Source organism: Salmo salar, chromosome ssa13, assembly GCF_905237065.1.
Source record: "Salmo salar chromosome ssa13, Ssal_v3.1, whole genome shotgun sequence".
Lineage (NCBI taxonomy): Eukaryota > Metazoa > Chordata > Actinopteri > Salmoniformes > Salmonidae > Salmo > Salmo salar.
Window position 1 is genome coordinate 22,494,081 of NC_059454.1, and position 13,165 is coordinate 22,507,245.

Sequence of the window (13,165 nt, forward strand, 5' to 3'; positions counted from 1 at the left end):
ACAACTGAATCACTTTGGGGTCTACCCTAAATAGTCAGAAATAGATACACAATACATAGGATAATGTAATATCATAGAAAAAGTGTGTTTTGGGATGTTATTTACCTGCAGAGTCACTCAGGGTATCCAAACTATCTGTACGCTCAGGGATCTGAGGCTGAGAGTGGAAAAAGGGGGGGGGAAGAACTATTTGATCAATAGTATATGAGGGTTACAGGGTGTTTGTCTAGCCATTGTCCTTCTGACCCCTGCCGTGTCTAAATATATCAACGGCCATCCCACCCACACAACCCGCATCAGAGATCAAACCGCCATGGGTGTAGAGTATAATGCATTATCTGGCCAGCAACCCTGAGCTCTACTTCCTCTGCTAAACGCAGTACCAGTCTCACTAAAGGCTGTGAGTTATAATTGCCAGTGATTACAGTCAATGGCTGAATCAATATCACACTAGGGATTCACACACACATCAGATCAAACCCTGCGGCTGCCCCAATCGGAATACACGTGCGCACACACACGGTGCATCTTTACCAGCAGCTCTCCCTTCCTGGAGAGCCCCCCCTCTGTGATGGTCTGGCTGTCAGAGACAAGGGGAGAGCTGACCCCCTCTGTGCTGAAGCCCTGGAGGTCTGAGGCAGTGCTGGAGGGAGCAGATGGGGCGTACTCCTGGTACAGCAGGTTCCTCAGCTTCTCATCAAGAGTCTTGATAGTGCGGTCCACAAATTCCACCCTGGGGGGGCCCTCGCCATCAGACTCCCCCAGGCCCCCACCACCTCCACTCCCAGATCCACCAGGTCCATCCTGCTGCTGGGAGGCCTGGTGGGCTGGACTCTGGGGCTGTGATGGTGTTGTGGCTCCACCTCCTCCACCCACCATGCTGGGTGTAGCGTAGGGCTGCTGCAAGACCACAGGTTGGTGGGAGCCCAGAGGGGGCAGGTCTCCTGACAGGCTGGCCCCCTGATTGGGTAGACAGGAGGAAGTGCCGCTCGCCCCTTTATGTCCCACCCCATTCACATCCAGAGACACGGGTGGAACAATGGGGCAGCATGGGATGTCTGTTACCATGGAGACACAGGGCTCGTGGCGGCCCACAGCAGCAGTGGTAGTATTGGTGGTGGGTTTGGTTCCAGAGGCCTGGGGCTGCTGCATTCTGGCCTTGCCCACATTGGGGTCCTGAGGCTGAGCAGATCTCTGAGGTGCAGGGAGGGCAGAAGGGGCTGGAGTAGGGGCTGTGGTGGTCAGGGCAGGAACAGGAGGAGTAGTACTGCAGCTGGACCTAGACAATGACGTATCGGGAACCTCTGTAGCAGAGAGAGCAGGGGAGAGAGAGAAGGCGTTAAAGAAAGAGATGATGAAATTAAAGAGGAGTCAAGGAGATAGATGTCCTGTGGGTGTGTGAGGGTATTACATCACTTGTCTTCCCCCATCAGAGCTCTGTCAGTTGGAGCACAAAGCCTGCCCTTCACCACAGCCACTACAACACTGGCATTACATAACTGACCCCTACACAGCACATACAACACACGCTCATTAGCTCATTCACACACACAGCTTTATTCACCCACTCGTGTGTGTGTGTGTGTGTGTGTGTGTGTGTGTGTACACACACCCTTGGCTGTAGAGGCGTCTGATGAGGTCTTCTCCCTGTCTGGCGTGGGCGTCTCGGCCACGGGGCAGATAATGAACCAGCGCTTCCCAGTGTGGAGGACTGCCAAGTACACAGAGACAAAGACGCACTCATAGATCCAGATCTACTAGCAACAGAATAGAGCTAGAAAGAGACACATACACTGAAATGCAGATGAACTGCAAATACAGGAGAAAAAGAGGGTCACAAATTCATATCAAGTACCAAATTATGTTTATAGGAAGAGAACGGGGGATAGAGAGATTGATTGGGGGAGACATGAAAAGATGGGACCGAGAGATGTGAAAGAAGAGCGATTGAGAGCTGAAGAGAGATTGCAGTCCCTATGAAACAACCAGTCACCCTCTTCATCTCCACTCCTGACCACAACCACCCAGAACATTATAATGTGCTGTGTCTGGAGGTTCACAGGGAGAGGCTGTAATGTGCTATGTAATGCATCTGAAGTGGGTTGAGAAACTAGAAGATTAATGGTCCTGGAAGACCACAGCGAGTGCAGGCATTTCTTCTAGCTTATCACTAACATACATAATTAAAAATCATTTGAAAATCATGATTAGTTGATTTTCTGAATCGATGTGTTACAGCTGGGCTTTAGCAAAAGCCTGCACACAATGTGTGGGCCAGGAGGTAGTGAAGCCTTACCATTCTGCTGGTAAACAAGCTGTGGTGAATTAGGTGTAGCAGTCTTTGAACCCTAGAAAGGGAAAGAATCGTTATAAAATGGCTGCCGCTAAAGAGTATAACTTCTAGACAATGAAGCTTGAACGGATTCTCTCAACAATGTCACCATGTTGGCCCCCGGATGGTTTGTTGGCAGCCCTGCTCACAGTCATCTTGAGAGTGTTTTGAGGATGCCAACTGCCACCCCCCCCCCCCCCAACTCTGTTACCTCCCCCTCCTCACCTCTCCCCCCAGTATGACTGTTCCGTGGCTCTGTTGAGGACTGCCCGCGTGGTCAGAGCTCCTCTCCCCCTCTGTGTCTTCACTCAGCATATCCTCAGCCTTGTCCACAATGTCCTTCAGCTGCTCTATAAACATCTCCTTCTCCAGGAGCAGGATGAAGTCATTCTCCACCTGAGGGACAGAGGGAGACCATCCGTCAGTATTAGATCCCCTTAAAAGTTGATAATAAATGGACTTCTCTGATAATATTGGACTAGGCCTATGTGAATTGAATAAGTCACTAAAAAGTGTTTGAAACCTGCCTTTCCAAAACTGGGCCAGAGGTATCAGTTTTGGAAACCTCTATAGGATGTTGGGGGGAATGAAACAAAAATCATGTGCAATAAAATAGGAATCCACATACAAAAAAAAAGTGTACCCAGCCAAAATGAACAGGGCAGGAGTTTTTAGAGCGAGAGGAGAGAGTTTTGCTGCAATGCAGTGGAAAAGAACAGCATGATAGGGAGTTTCAGTACCTTGAGACATGAAAGAGCATCTCCCTCACTAAGAGCTAGCAGGCAGAGAGCACAAACACAGTTTAGGAAGCCGGCTGAAAGAGGTAACACTTTCTCTGGGGCGTGGTGGAACATTTTTTGGAGCTGCTGTGTGCATCTGTAGGTGCAGTAGCCCCACAACACAAGTGGGTGTTCATAAGGATATTCAGGACTACACAAGCTTGTGTGTGGAGGTGTCAATCAGTGGGTATGTGCTTGTGTGTCTCAAAGTGCATGTAAGAAACAAATAGTTTTTTTTCCTCCACAATTCTCATGGCTTTACAGTGCATTCGGAAAGTATTCAGACACCTTGATTGTCACTTTACAGCCTTATTCTAAAATGGATTAAATCGTTTTTTCCCCCTCAATCTACACACAATACTCCATAATGACAAAAACAGGTTTTTAGAAATTTGCTAATTTATTAAAAATATAGAAATTTCACATTTAAATACAGTACCAGTCAAAAGTTGACACCTATTCATTCAAGGGTTGTTTTACTATTTTCTACATTGTAGAATAGTGAAGACATCAACACTATGAAATAACACATATGGAATCATGTAGTAACCCCCCCCAAAAAAGTGTTAAATCAAAATATATGTTATATTTGAGATTCTTCAAAGTAGCCACCCTTTGCCTGGATGACAGCTTTGCACACTCTTGGCATTCTCTCAACCAGCTTCATGAGGTAGTCACCTGGAATGCATTTCAATTAACAGGTGTTCCTTGTTAAGTTAATTTGTGGAATTTCTTTTTCTTAATGAGTTTGAGCCAATCAGTTGTGTTGTGACAAGGTAGGGGTGGGTATACAGAAGATAGTCTTTTACCAAATAGGGCTAAGTCCATATTATGGCAAGAACAGCTCAAATAAGCAAAGAGAAAAGACAGTCAATCATTACTTGAAGACATGGTCAGTCAATCCGGAAAATGTCAAGAACTTTCAAAGTTCCTTCAAGTGCAGTCGCAAAAACCATCCAGCGCTATGACGAAACTGGCTCTCATGAGGACTGCCACATGAAAGGAAGACCCAGAGTTACCTCTGCTGCAGAGGATATGTTCATTAGAGTTAACTGCACCTCAGATTGCAGCCCAAATAAATGCTTCAGACACATCAATAGTTCAGAGTAGACTGCATGAATCAGGCTTTCATGGTCAAATTGCTGCAAAGAAACCACTATTAAAAAGGACACCAATAAGAGATACTTGCTTTGGTCAAGAAACACGAGCAATGGACGTTAGACCATTGGAAATCTGTCCTTTGGTCTGATGAGTCCAAATTTGAGATTTTTGGTTCCAACCGCCATGTCTTTGTGAGACGCAGAGTAGGTGAACGGATGATCTCTGCATGTGTGGTTCCCACCGTGAAGCATGGAGAAGGTGAGATGGTGCGTTGCTGGTTACACTGTCAGTGATGTATTTAGAATTCAAGGTACACTTAACCAGCATGGCTACCACAGCATTCTGCAGCAATACACTTTCCCATCTCGTTTGAGCTTAGTGGGAATATAATTTATTTTTCAACAGGACAATGATCCAACACACCTTCAGGCAGTGTAAGGTCTATTTGACCAAGAAGGAGAGTGATGGAGTAATGCATCAGATGACCTGGCCTCCACAATGACCCGACCTCAACCCAATTCAGATGAGTTGGACCACAGAGTGACGAAAAAGCAGCCGACAAGACTGTTGGAAAAGCATTTCTGGTGAAGCTGGTTGAGAATGCCAAGTGTGCAAAGCTGTCAAGGCAAAGGGTGGCTACTTTGAAGAATCTAAAATATATTGATTTGTTTAACACTTTTGGTTACTACATGATTCTATATGTATTATTTCATATTTTTGATGTCTTCATTATTATTCTACAATGTAGAAAAAAAAAAAATGTTTTTATAAAAATAAAACTTAAATGAGTAGGTGTCAACTTTTGACTGGTACTGTAAGTATTCAGACCCTTCACTCAGTACCTTTGTTGAAGCACCTTTGGCAGCGATTACAGCATCGAATCTTCTTGGGTATGACGCTACAATCTTGGCACATCTGTATTTGGGGAGTTTCTTCCATTCTTCTCTGCAGATCCTCTCAAGCTGAATGGGGAGCATTGCGGCACAACTATTTTCAGGTCTCTTCAGAGATGTTCGATAAGGTTTAAGACTGAGCTCTGGCTGGGCCACTCAAGGACATTGAGATTTGTCCCGAAGCCACTCCTGCGTTGTCTTGGCTGTGTGCTTAGTGTCGTTGTCATGTTGGAAGGTGAACCTTCGCCCCAGTCTGAGAACCTGCTCGAGAGCACTCAGGACTTCATCAAGGATCTCAGTACTTTGCGCTGTTCAGCTTTCCCTCAATCCTGACTAGTTTCCCAGGCTCTACCGCTGAAAAACATCCCCACAACATGATGCTGCCACCACCATGCTTCACCGTAGGGATGGTGCCAGGTTTCCGCCAGACGTGATGCTTGGCATTCAGGCCAAAGACCAGAGAATCTTGTTCCATGTTCTCAGAGTCCTTTAGGTGCCTTTTGGCAAACTCCAAGTGGGGTGTCATGGGCCTTACTAAGGAATGTCTTTCGTCTGGCCACCATAAAGGCCTGATTAGTGGAGTGCTGCAGAGATGGTCACCCTTCTGGCAGGTTCTCCCATCTCCACAGAGGAACTTGTGAGCTCTGTCAGACTGACCGTCAGACTGACCATCAGGTTATTGGTCACCTCCCTGACCAACGCCCTTTTCCCCCCGATTGCTAAGTTTGGCCGGGCGGCCAGCTCTAGGAAGAGTTTGTGGTTCCAAACTTCTTCCATTTAAGAATGATGGAGACCACTGTGTTCTTGGGGACCTTCAATGCTACAGTTAAGTTGTTTTGGTACCCTTCCCCAGTACCGTTCCTCTACGCAATCCTGTCCCGGAGCTCTACGGACAATTCCTCTGACCTCATGGCTTGGTTTTTGCTCTGACATGCACTGTCAACTGTGGGGCCTTATATAGACGTGTGTATGCCTTTCCAAATCATGTCCAATCAATTGAAATTTACCACAGGTGGACTCCAATCAAGTTGGAGAAACATCTCAAGGATGATCAATGGAAATAGGTTGCACCTGAGCTCAATTTTGAGTCATCGCAAAGGTCTGAATACTTATGTAAATAAGTTAAACCCGTTTTTGCTTTGTCATTATGGGGTATTGTGTATAAATTGATGAGGGAAATGTTTTATTTAATCCATTTTAGAATAAGGCTAATATAACAAAATCTGGAAAAAGGGAAGGTGACTGAATACTTTCAGAATGCCCTGTATGTGCCATTGCAAGCGTTTCCACTAACCGTACCATGTAAGTGGCGATCTCCTCAGGTGCGTCTCCGTCCAGGTCAAACTTGAAGGTGACCATCTTGTGGTTGTGGGTCTCCAGCTGACACTCCACCATCTTATCCCCTGTATTACACACCTGGACCAGGGAGGAACAGAGGTCAGACATGGATGTGCGGTGTGCAGATTGATCGTAAGACTCTGTATGCGTGTGCTGTACTCACGTTGAGCATGCTGAGTTTGGGCTTGTTGAGCTTCTCTTGGCGTGAGCGGGTGCGTGTGGAGCGGCGGTGGGGTTTCCGGACCTTCCCCTCGCCCTTCCCTGACCCGTGTGTCCCCTCATTACCGTCGCTCATCTCCTTCCCTGAGGTGGCATCGGAGTTCACACTGGGTTACAGAAGAGCGGGAGACCATGTTATGGAAAAGTCAACCAACTCATACATAAAGTAAAATGCAATGGGTTGAGACAATCCTAAAATCCTGCACTAAACCAGAGTACTGAACAGTGTGCACACTTCTCCGATGTGCACTTTAAGGGTCAGCTGCGTACCGAAAGTTAACCATTTTGGCATATCAAAATCAAAACTAAACCAGGTGGTGGATTAAGGGAAAGCCCACACGTTTTCTGCTTCAAGGGAAATTGTTTATAATAAAGCGATACAAGGGTCTTGTTACACCGTTCTTTATAACAATTAAATTAGGGAGCAGAAACAGTATCCAGATTTCCCAGTTGTCAAATTGGTAGGCCTCTATACTATAGTGCTAGACAACGGATTCCCTGCGGTACACAACACTCAATCCCTCTGTTCATTTCATTCATCAACCACCACATCCTGCATCACAACAAGCCTGGGCAACACTCGCTCTCTGCTAGCACTCTCCAAAACCATAAGTGAGGTCTATGGGATGCCCGTTGCTAAGCAACTACCACTGATGCCCCACCACCAAACCTCTTACCATAGTGGTTAGATTACCCTCATCCTGAGAGAAGAGGATGATCGGCATCACTGAACAAGTCTCCTACCACACCACCAAATAGCCATCATACCTGTCGTAGGAGTAGCTGGCCCCTGACGCCTGCTTCTCTGCACCAGGATCCTGCAGACAAATCAAACAAAGTGAGTACAACAGGATGAAGGGATGTTCATGCTGTGAACAGAGGGTGGGAACATTGAGTGTGTCACTACTAGCTAGGTCAAACAGAGATGAGGGAGAGTTGTGGAATATTCGGTTTCTACAACGTGTAAAAAGCACCATTCCCTATTATCATTGATCTCCTGAAAATAAACTAGCCTTTCTTTCTGTGCCCCCAAATGTTTAGATATACTGGTAAAGTTACCAGGTTGTAAGCTAGTTAGCTAATGAGATAACGTGACTGAATAAGGTGTAAACAAATGGTTAATGGCTCACGAGTAGTTTTAGAACGGCCCACGTCATGGTTTACACGTGATAATATGGGTACAACTTTTGAACGTTTTATTTGTAGTAATCATGGAATACTCAAACAGGGGCACCGCAAAGCCTAATCATTACAACAATTATCATCTGGGTGATTTTTTTTCCTAGGCGCACTGGTGCTCCCAAATTAAAATTCCAGGTCGCACAGCTAAATATTTAGGAGCATATGCGACCAAAAGGCACAATTTAACCAATGTATGGTTGGGGAGGATATTTGGCGTGCAGGGACATTGATGTTGTTTGAGGAACAGGTAGAGGGAGGGTCGGAGGGGCTATTTGAAGGACTGAGGGGGGGGGATTTGAGGGCTTAGGGTGGGGATGTATAGGTCAGGTCAGTCCTCCATACCTCCAGATTGGACTCTGTTTGAGGCTGTGCCGAGGTGACCGTGGTCCCTGTGCTGGCACTGGCCTGGTTCTGCTGTGTCAAGCTGGTGCTGGCAGGCCCAGGTCCTGCTGTCTGGGAGCCTGGTGGCTGTGACGCTGGAGCCTGGGGTTGGCTCTGGTTCTGGCCTAGTGCCTGACGCTGAGACAGGGTTTGGCTGAGGTTCTGGTCAAGCTGGGCTGTGGCAGTGACTGTGCCCCTGTCCAGTCCACTATGTATGGGAGAGGAGAAAACTGCAGGATGGGTAGGCTGGGAGGGGTGGACTGGATCTGGAACCTGGGTTTGCTGCTTGACCTGTTGAGGTAGGGAGGAACACAGAAAGTATATTATAGTAGGGGAGGACACCACATGAACACGCTGTCACATTATCATGTCTACAAAAATACACACAAAAAGAATAGCTAGGTATGGAAGAACAGATACGGTTCCAGACTCCCGTTATACCACAAAAACCTTCAAAGCATTCACACCCCTTGACTTTTTCCACATTGTGTTACAGCCAGTATGTAAAATTGATTAAATTGAGATTTGTTTTCACTGGCCTACACATATCACAATGTCAACGTGGAATTTAGAAATTTTTACAAGCTAATAAAAAATGAAAAGCTAAAAATGTTGATTCTAAGTATTCAATCCCTTTGTTATTGCAAGCCTAAATAAGTTCAGCATTAAAAATGTGCTTAATAAGTCATAATACGTTGCATGGACTAACTCTACGTGCAATAGTGTTTAACATGATTTTTGAATGACTTCCTCAGCTCTGTACCCCACACATACAGATAATTGTAAGGTCCCGCAGTCGAACAGTGAATTTCAAACAGATTCAACCACAAAAGACGAGGGAGGTTTTCCAATGCCTCGCAAAGAGCACCTATTGTTAGATGGACACAAATAAAAAAAGATATTGAATATCCCTTTGAGCATGGTGAAGTTATTAATTACACTTTGGACAGTTTATCAATACACCCAGTCACTACAAAGATACAGGCGTCCTGTCTAACTCAGTTGCCAGAGAGGAAGGAAACCGCTCAGGGATTTCACCATGAGGCCAATGGTGACTTTAAAACAGTTAGAGTTTAATGGCTGTGGTAGGAGAAAACTGAGGATGGCTCAACAACGGTGCTGTAGGTGTCCTGGAAGGCAGGTAGTTTTCCCCGGGTGATGCGTTGGGCAGACCGCACCACTCTCTGGAGAGCCCTGCGGTTGCAGCCAGTGCAGTTGCCGTACCAGGCGGTGATACAGCCCGACAGGATGCGCTCAATTGTGCATTTGTAAAAGTTTGAGGGTTTTAGGGCCTAAGCCAAATTTCTTCAGCCTCCTGAGGTTGAAGAGGCGCTGTTGCACCTTTTTTACCACACCGTCTGTGTGGGTGGACCATTTCAGATCATCAGTGATGTGTACACCAAGGAACTTGAATCTTTCCACCTTCACTGCGGTCCCGTTGATGTGGATAGGGACGTGCTCCCTCTGCTGTTTCCTGAAGTCCACGTTCGGCTCCTTTGTTTTGTTGACATTGAGTGAGAGGTTATTTTCCTGGCACCATTCTCCCAGGGCCCTCACCTCTCCCCTGTAGGCTGTCTCGTCATTCTTGGTAATTAGGCCTACTATTGTTGTGTTGTCTGAAAACTTGATTGAGTTGGAAGCGTACGTGGCCACGCAGTCATGGTTGAACAGGGAGTACAGGAGGAACAGGGAGTACAGGAGGGGGCTGAGCACGCACCCTTGTGGGGCCCCTGTGTTGAGGATCAGCGAATAGGTGTTGTTTCCTACCTTCACCACCTGGGGGCGACCCGTCAGGAAGTCCAGGACCAAGTTGCACAGGGCGGGGTTCAGACCCAGGCCCCTGAGCTTAATGATGAGCTTGGAGGGTACTATGGCATTGAATGCTGAGCTATACTCAACGAACACCATTCTTACATAGGTATTCCTCTTGTCCGGATGGGATAGGACAGTGCGATGGAGATTGTATCATCTGTGGATCTATTGGGGTGGTAAGCAAATTGAAGTGGGTCTAGGGAGTCAGGTAAGGTAGAGGATCCTTAACTAGCCTCTCAAAGCATTTCATGATGACAGAAATGAGTGATATGGGGCAATAGTCATTTAGTTCAGTTACCTTTGCTTTCTTGGGTACAGGAACAATGGTGGACATCTTAAAGCAAGTGAGAACAGCAGACTGGGATAGGGAGAGATTGAATATGTCCTTAAAACACTCCAGCCAGCTGGTCTATGCATGCTATGAGGATGCGTCTAGGGATGCCGTATGGACCAGCAGCCTTGCAAGGGTTAACCCACGTCGGCCACAGTCAAGGAGTGCAAACAGTCCTTGGTAGCGGGCCACATCGGTGCCACTGTGTTATCCTCAAAGCAGGCAAAGAAGGTGTTTAGCTTGTCCAGAAGCAAGACTGTCCGCGGCGTGGCTGGTTTTGTAGTCCGTGATTGCCTGTAGACCCTGCCACATACAGTGGGGGAAAAAAGTATTTAGTCAGCCACCAATTGTGCAAGTTCTCCCACTTAAAAAGATGAGAGAGGCCTGTAATTTTCATCATAGGTACACGTCAACTATGACAGACAAAATGAGAAAGAAAATTCCAGAAAATCACATTGTAGGATTTGTAATGAATTTATTTGCAAATTATGGTGGAAAATAAGTATTTGGTCACCTACAAACAAGCAAGATTTCTGGCTCTCACAGACCTGTAACTTCTTCTTTAAGAGGCTCCTCTGTCCTCCACTCGTTACCTGTATTAAATGGCACCTGTTTGAACTTGTTATCAGTATAAAAGACACCTGTCCACAACCTCAAACAGTCACACTCCAAACTCCACTATGGCCAAGACCAAAGAGCTGTCAAAGGACACCAGAAACAAAATTGTAGACCTGCACCAGGCTGGGAAGACTGAATCTGCAATAAGTAAGCAGCTTGGTTTGAAGAAATCAACTGTGGGAGCAATTATTAGGAAATGGAAGACATACAAGACCACTGATAATCTCCCTCGATCTGGGGCTCCACGCAAGATCTCACCCCGTGGGGTCAAAATGATCACAAGAACGGTGAGCAAAAATCCCAGAACCACACGGGGGGACCTAGTGAATGACCTGCAGAGAGCTGGGACCAAAGTAACAAAGCCTACCATCAGTAACACACTACGCCGCCAGGGACTCAAATCCTGCAGTGCCAGACGTGTCCCCCTGCTTAAGCCAGTACATGTCCAGGCCCATCTGAAGTTTGCTAGAGAGCATTTGGATGATCCAGAAGAGGATTGGGAGAATGTCATATGGTCAGATGAAACCAAAATATAACTTTTTGGTAAAAACTCAACTCGTCGTGTTTGGAGGACAAAGAATGCTGAGTTGCATCCAAAGAACACCATACCTACTGTGAAGCATGGGGGTGGAAACATCATGCTTTGGGGCTGTTTTTCTGCAAAGGGACCAAGACGACTGATCCGTGTAAAGGAAAGAATGAATGGGGCCATGCATCGTGAGATTTTGAGTGAAAACCTCCTTCCATCAGCAAGGGCATTGAAGATGAAACGTGGCTGGGTCTTTCAGCATGACAATGATCCCAAACACACCGCCCGGGCAACGAAGGAGTGGCTTCGTAAGAAGCATTTCAAGGTCCTGGAGTGGCCTAGCCTGTCTCCAGATCTCAACCCCATAGAAAATCTTTGGAGGGAGTTGAAAGTCCATGTTGCCCAGCGACAGCCCCAAAACATCACTGCTCTAGAGGAGATCTGCATGGAGGAATGGGCCAAAATACCAGCAACAGTGTGTGAAAACCTTGTGAAGACTTACAGAAAACGTTTGACCTGTGTCATTGCCAACAAAGGGTATATAACAAAGTTTTGAGATAAACTTTTGTTATTGACCAAATACTTATTTTCCACCATAATTTGCACATAAATTCATAAAAAATCCTACAATGTGATTTTCTGGATTTTTTTCTCTCATTTTGTCTGTCATAGTTGACGTGTACCTATGATGAAAATTACAGGCCCCTCTCATCTTTTTAAGTGGGAGAACTTGCACAATTGGTGGCTGACTAAATACTTTTTTCCCCCCACTGTACGTCTCGTGTCTCAGCCATTGAATTGGGACTCCACTGTCTCTGTACTGATGTTTTGCCTGTGATTGCCTTATGGAGGAAATAACTAGACTGATTGTATTCGGTCATATTCCCATTCACCTTGCCATAGTAAAATGCGGTGGTTCGCACTTTCACTTTTGCACCAATACTGACATTTATCCAAGGTTTTTGGTAGATTTCAATAGTCACAGTGTGTACAACATCTCCTATACACTTCCTGATGAACTCCGCCACCGTATCTGTGTATTCGTCAATGTTATTCTCAGAGGCTACCTGGAACATATCCCAGTCCGCATTATCAAAACAATCTTGAGGCATGGATTCCAATTGGTCAAACCAGCGTTGAATAGAGATGTGCCATCTCTTTGCACACTCTTAGCATTCTCTCAACCAGCTTCATGAGGTAGTGTTAAACAAATCAAAATACATTTTAGATTCTTCAAAGTAGCCACCCTTTGCCTGGATGACAGCTTTGCACACTGTTGGCATTCTCTCAACCAGCTTCATGAGGTAGTCACCTGGAATGCATTTCAAATAACAGGTGTGCCTTGCTAAAACTCAATTTGTGGAATTTCATTCCTTCTTAATGTGTTTGAGCCAATCAGTTGTGTTGTGACAAGGTAGGGGTGGTATACAGAAGATAGCCCTATTTGGTAAAAGACCAAGTCCATATTATGGCAAGAACAGCTCAAATAAGTAAAGAGAAAGGACAGGATCATTACTTTAAAAACATGAAGATCAGTCAATCCGGAAAATGTAAAGAACTTTGAAAGTTTCTTCAAGTGCAGTCGCAAAAACCATCAAGCACCATGACGAAACTGGCTCTCATGAGGACTGCCTCAGGAAAGGAAGACCC

General features: G+C 45.9%; 1 protein-coding gene across 12 annotated transcripts in view; it reads right to left on the bottom strand.

Moving 5' to 3' along the window:
- Positions 1 to 13,165, bottom strand: part of LOC106566616 (serine/threonine-protein kinase WNK2) — a 96,225-nt gene that overhangs the window by 20,853 nt on the left and 62,207 nt on the right. For all 12 annotated transcript variants that reach the window (XR_006758514.1, XM_014134798.2, XM_045693055.1 and 9 more), the window contains 9 exons: positions 8,187 to 8,516; positions 7,431 to 7,480; positions 6,607 to 6,769; positions 6,405 to 6,521; positions 2,558 to 2,728; positions 2,297 to 2,348; positions 1,613 to 1,711; positions 535 to 1,304; positions 106 to 157 (listed from right to left, as the gene is read on the bottom strand). Coding sequence is in view for 11 of the 12 variants with exons in the window: in XM_014134798.2 (XP_013990273.2) it covers positions 106 to 157; positions 535 to 1,304; positions 1,613 to 1,711; positions 2,297 to 2,348; positions 2,558 to 2,728; positions 6,405 to 6,521; positions 6,607 to 6,769; positions 7,431 to 7,480; positions 8,187 to 8,516 (1,804 nt within the window). In the remaining variant the exon portion in view is untranslated. The remainder of the gene's footprint in view (positions 1 to 105; positions 158 to 534; positions 1,305 to 1,612; positions 1,712 to 2,296; positions 2,349 to 2,557; positions 2,729 to 6,404; positions 6,522 to 6,606; positions 6,770 to 7,430; positions 7,481 to 8,186; positions 8,517 to 13,165) is intronic.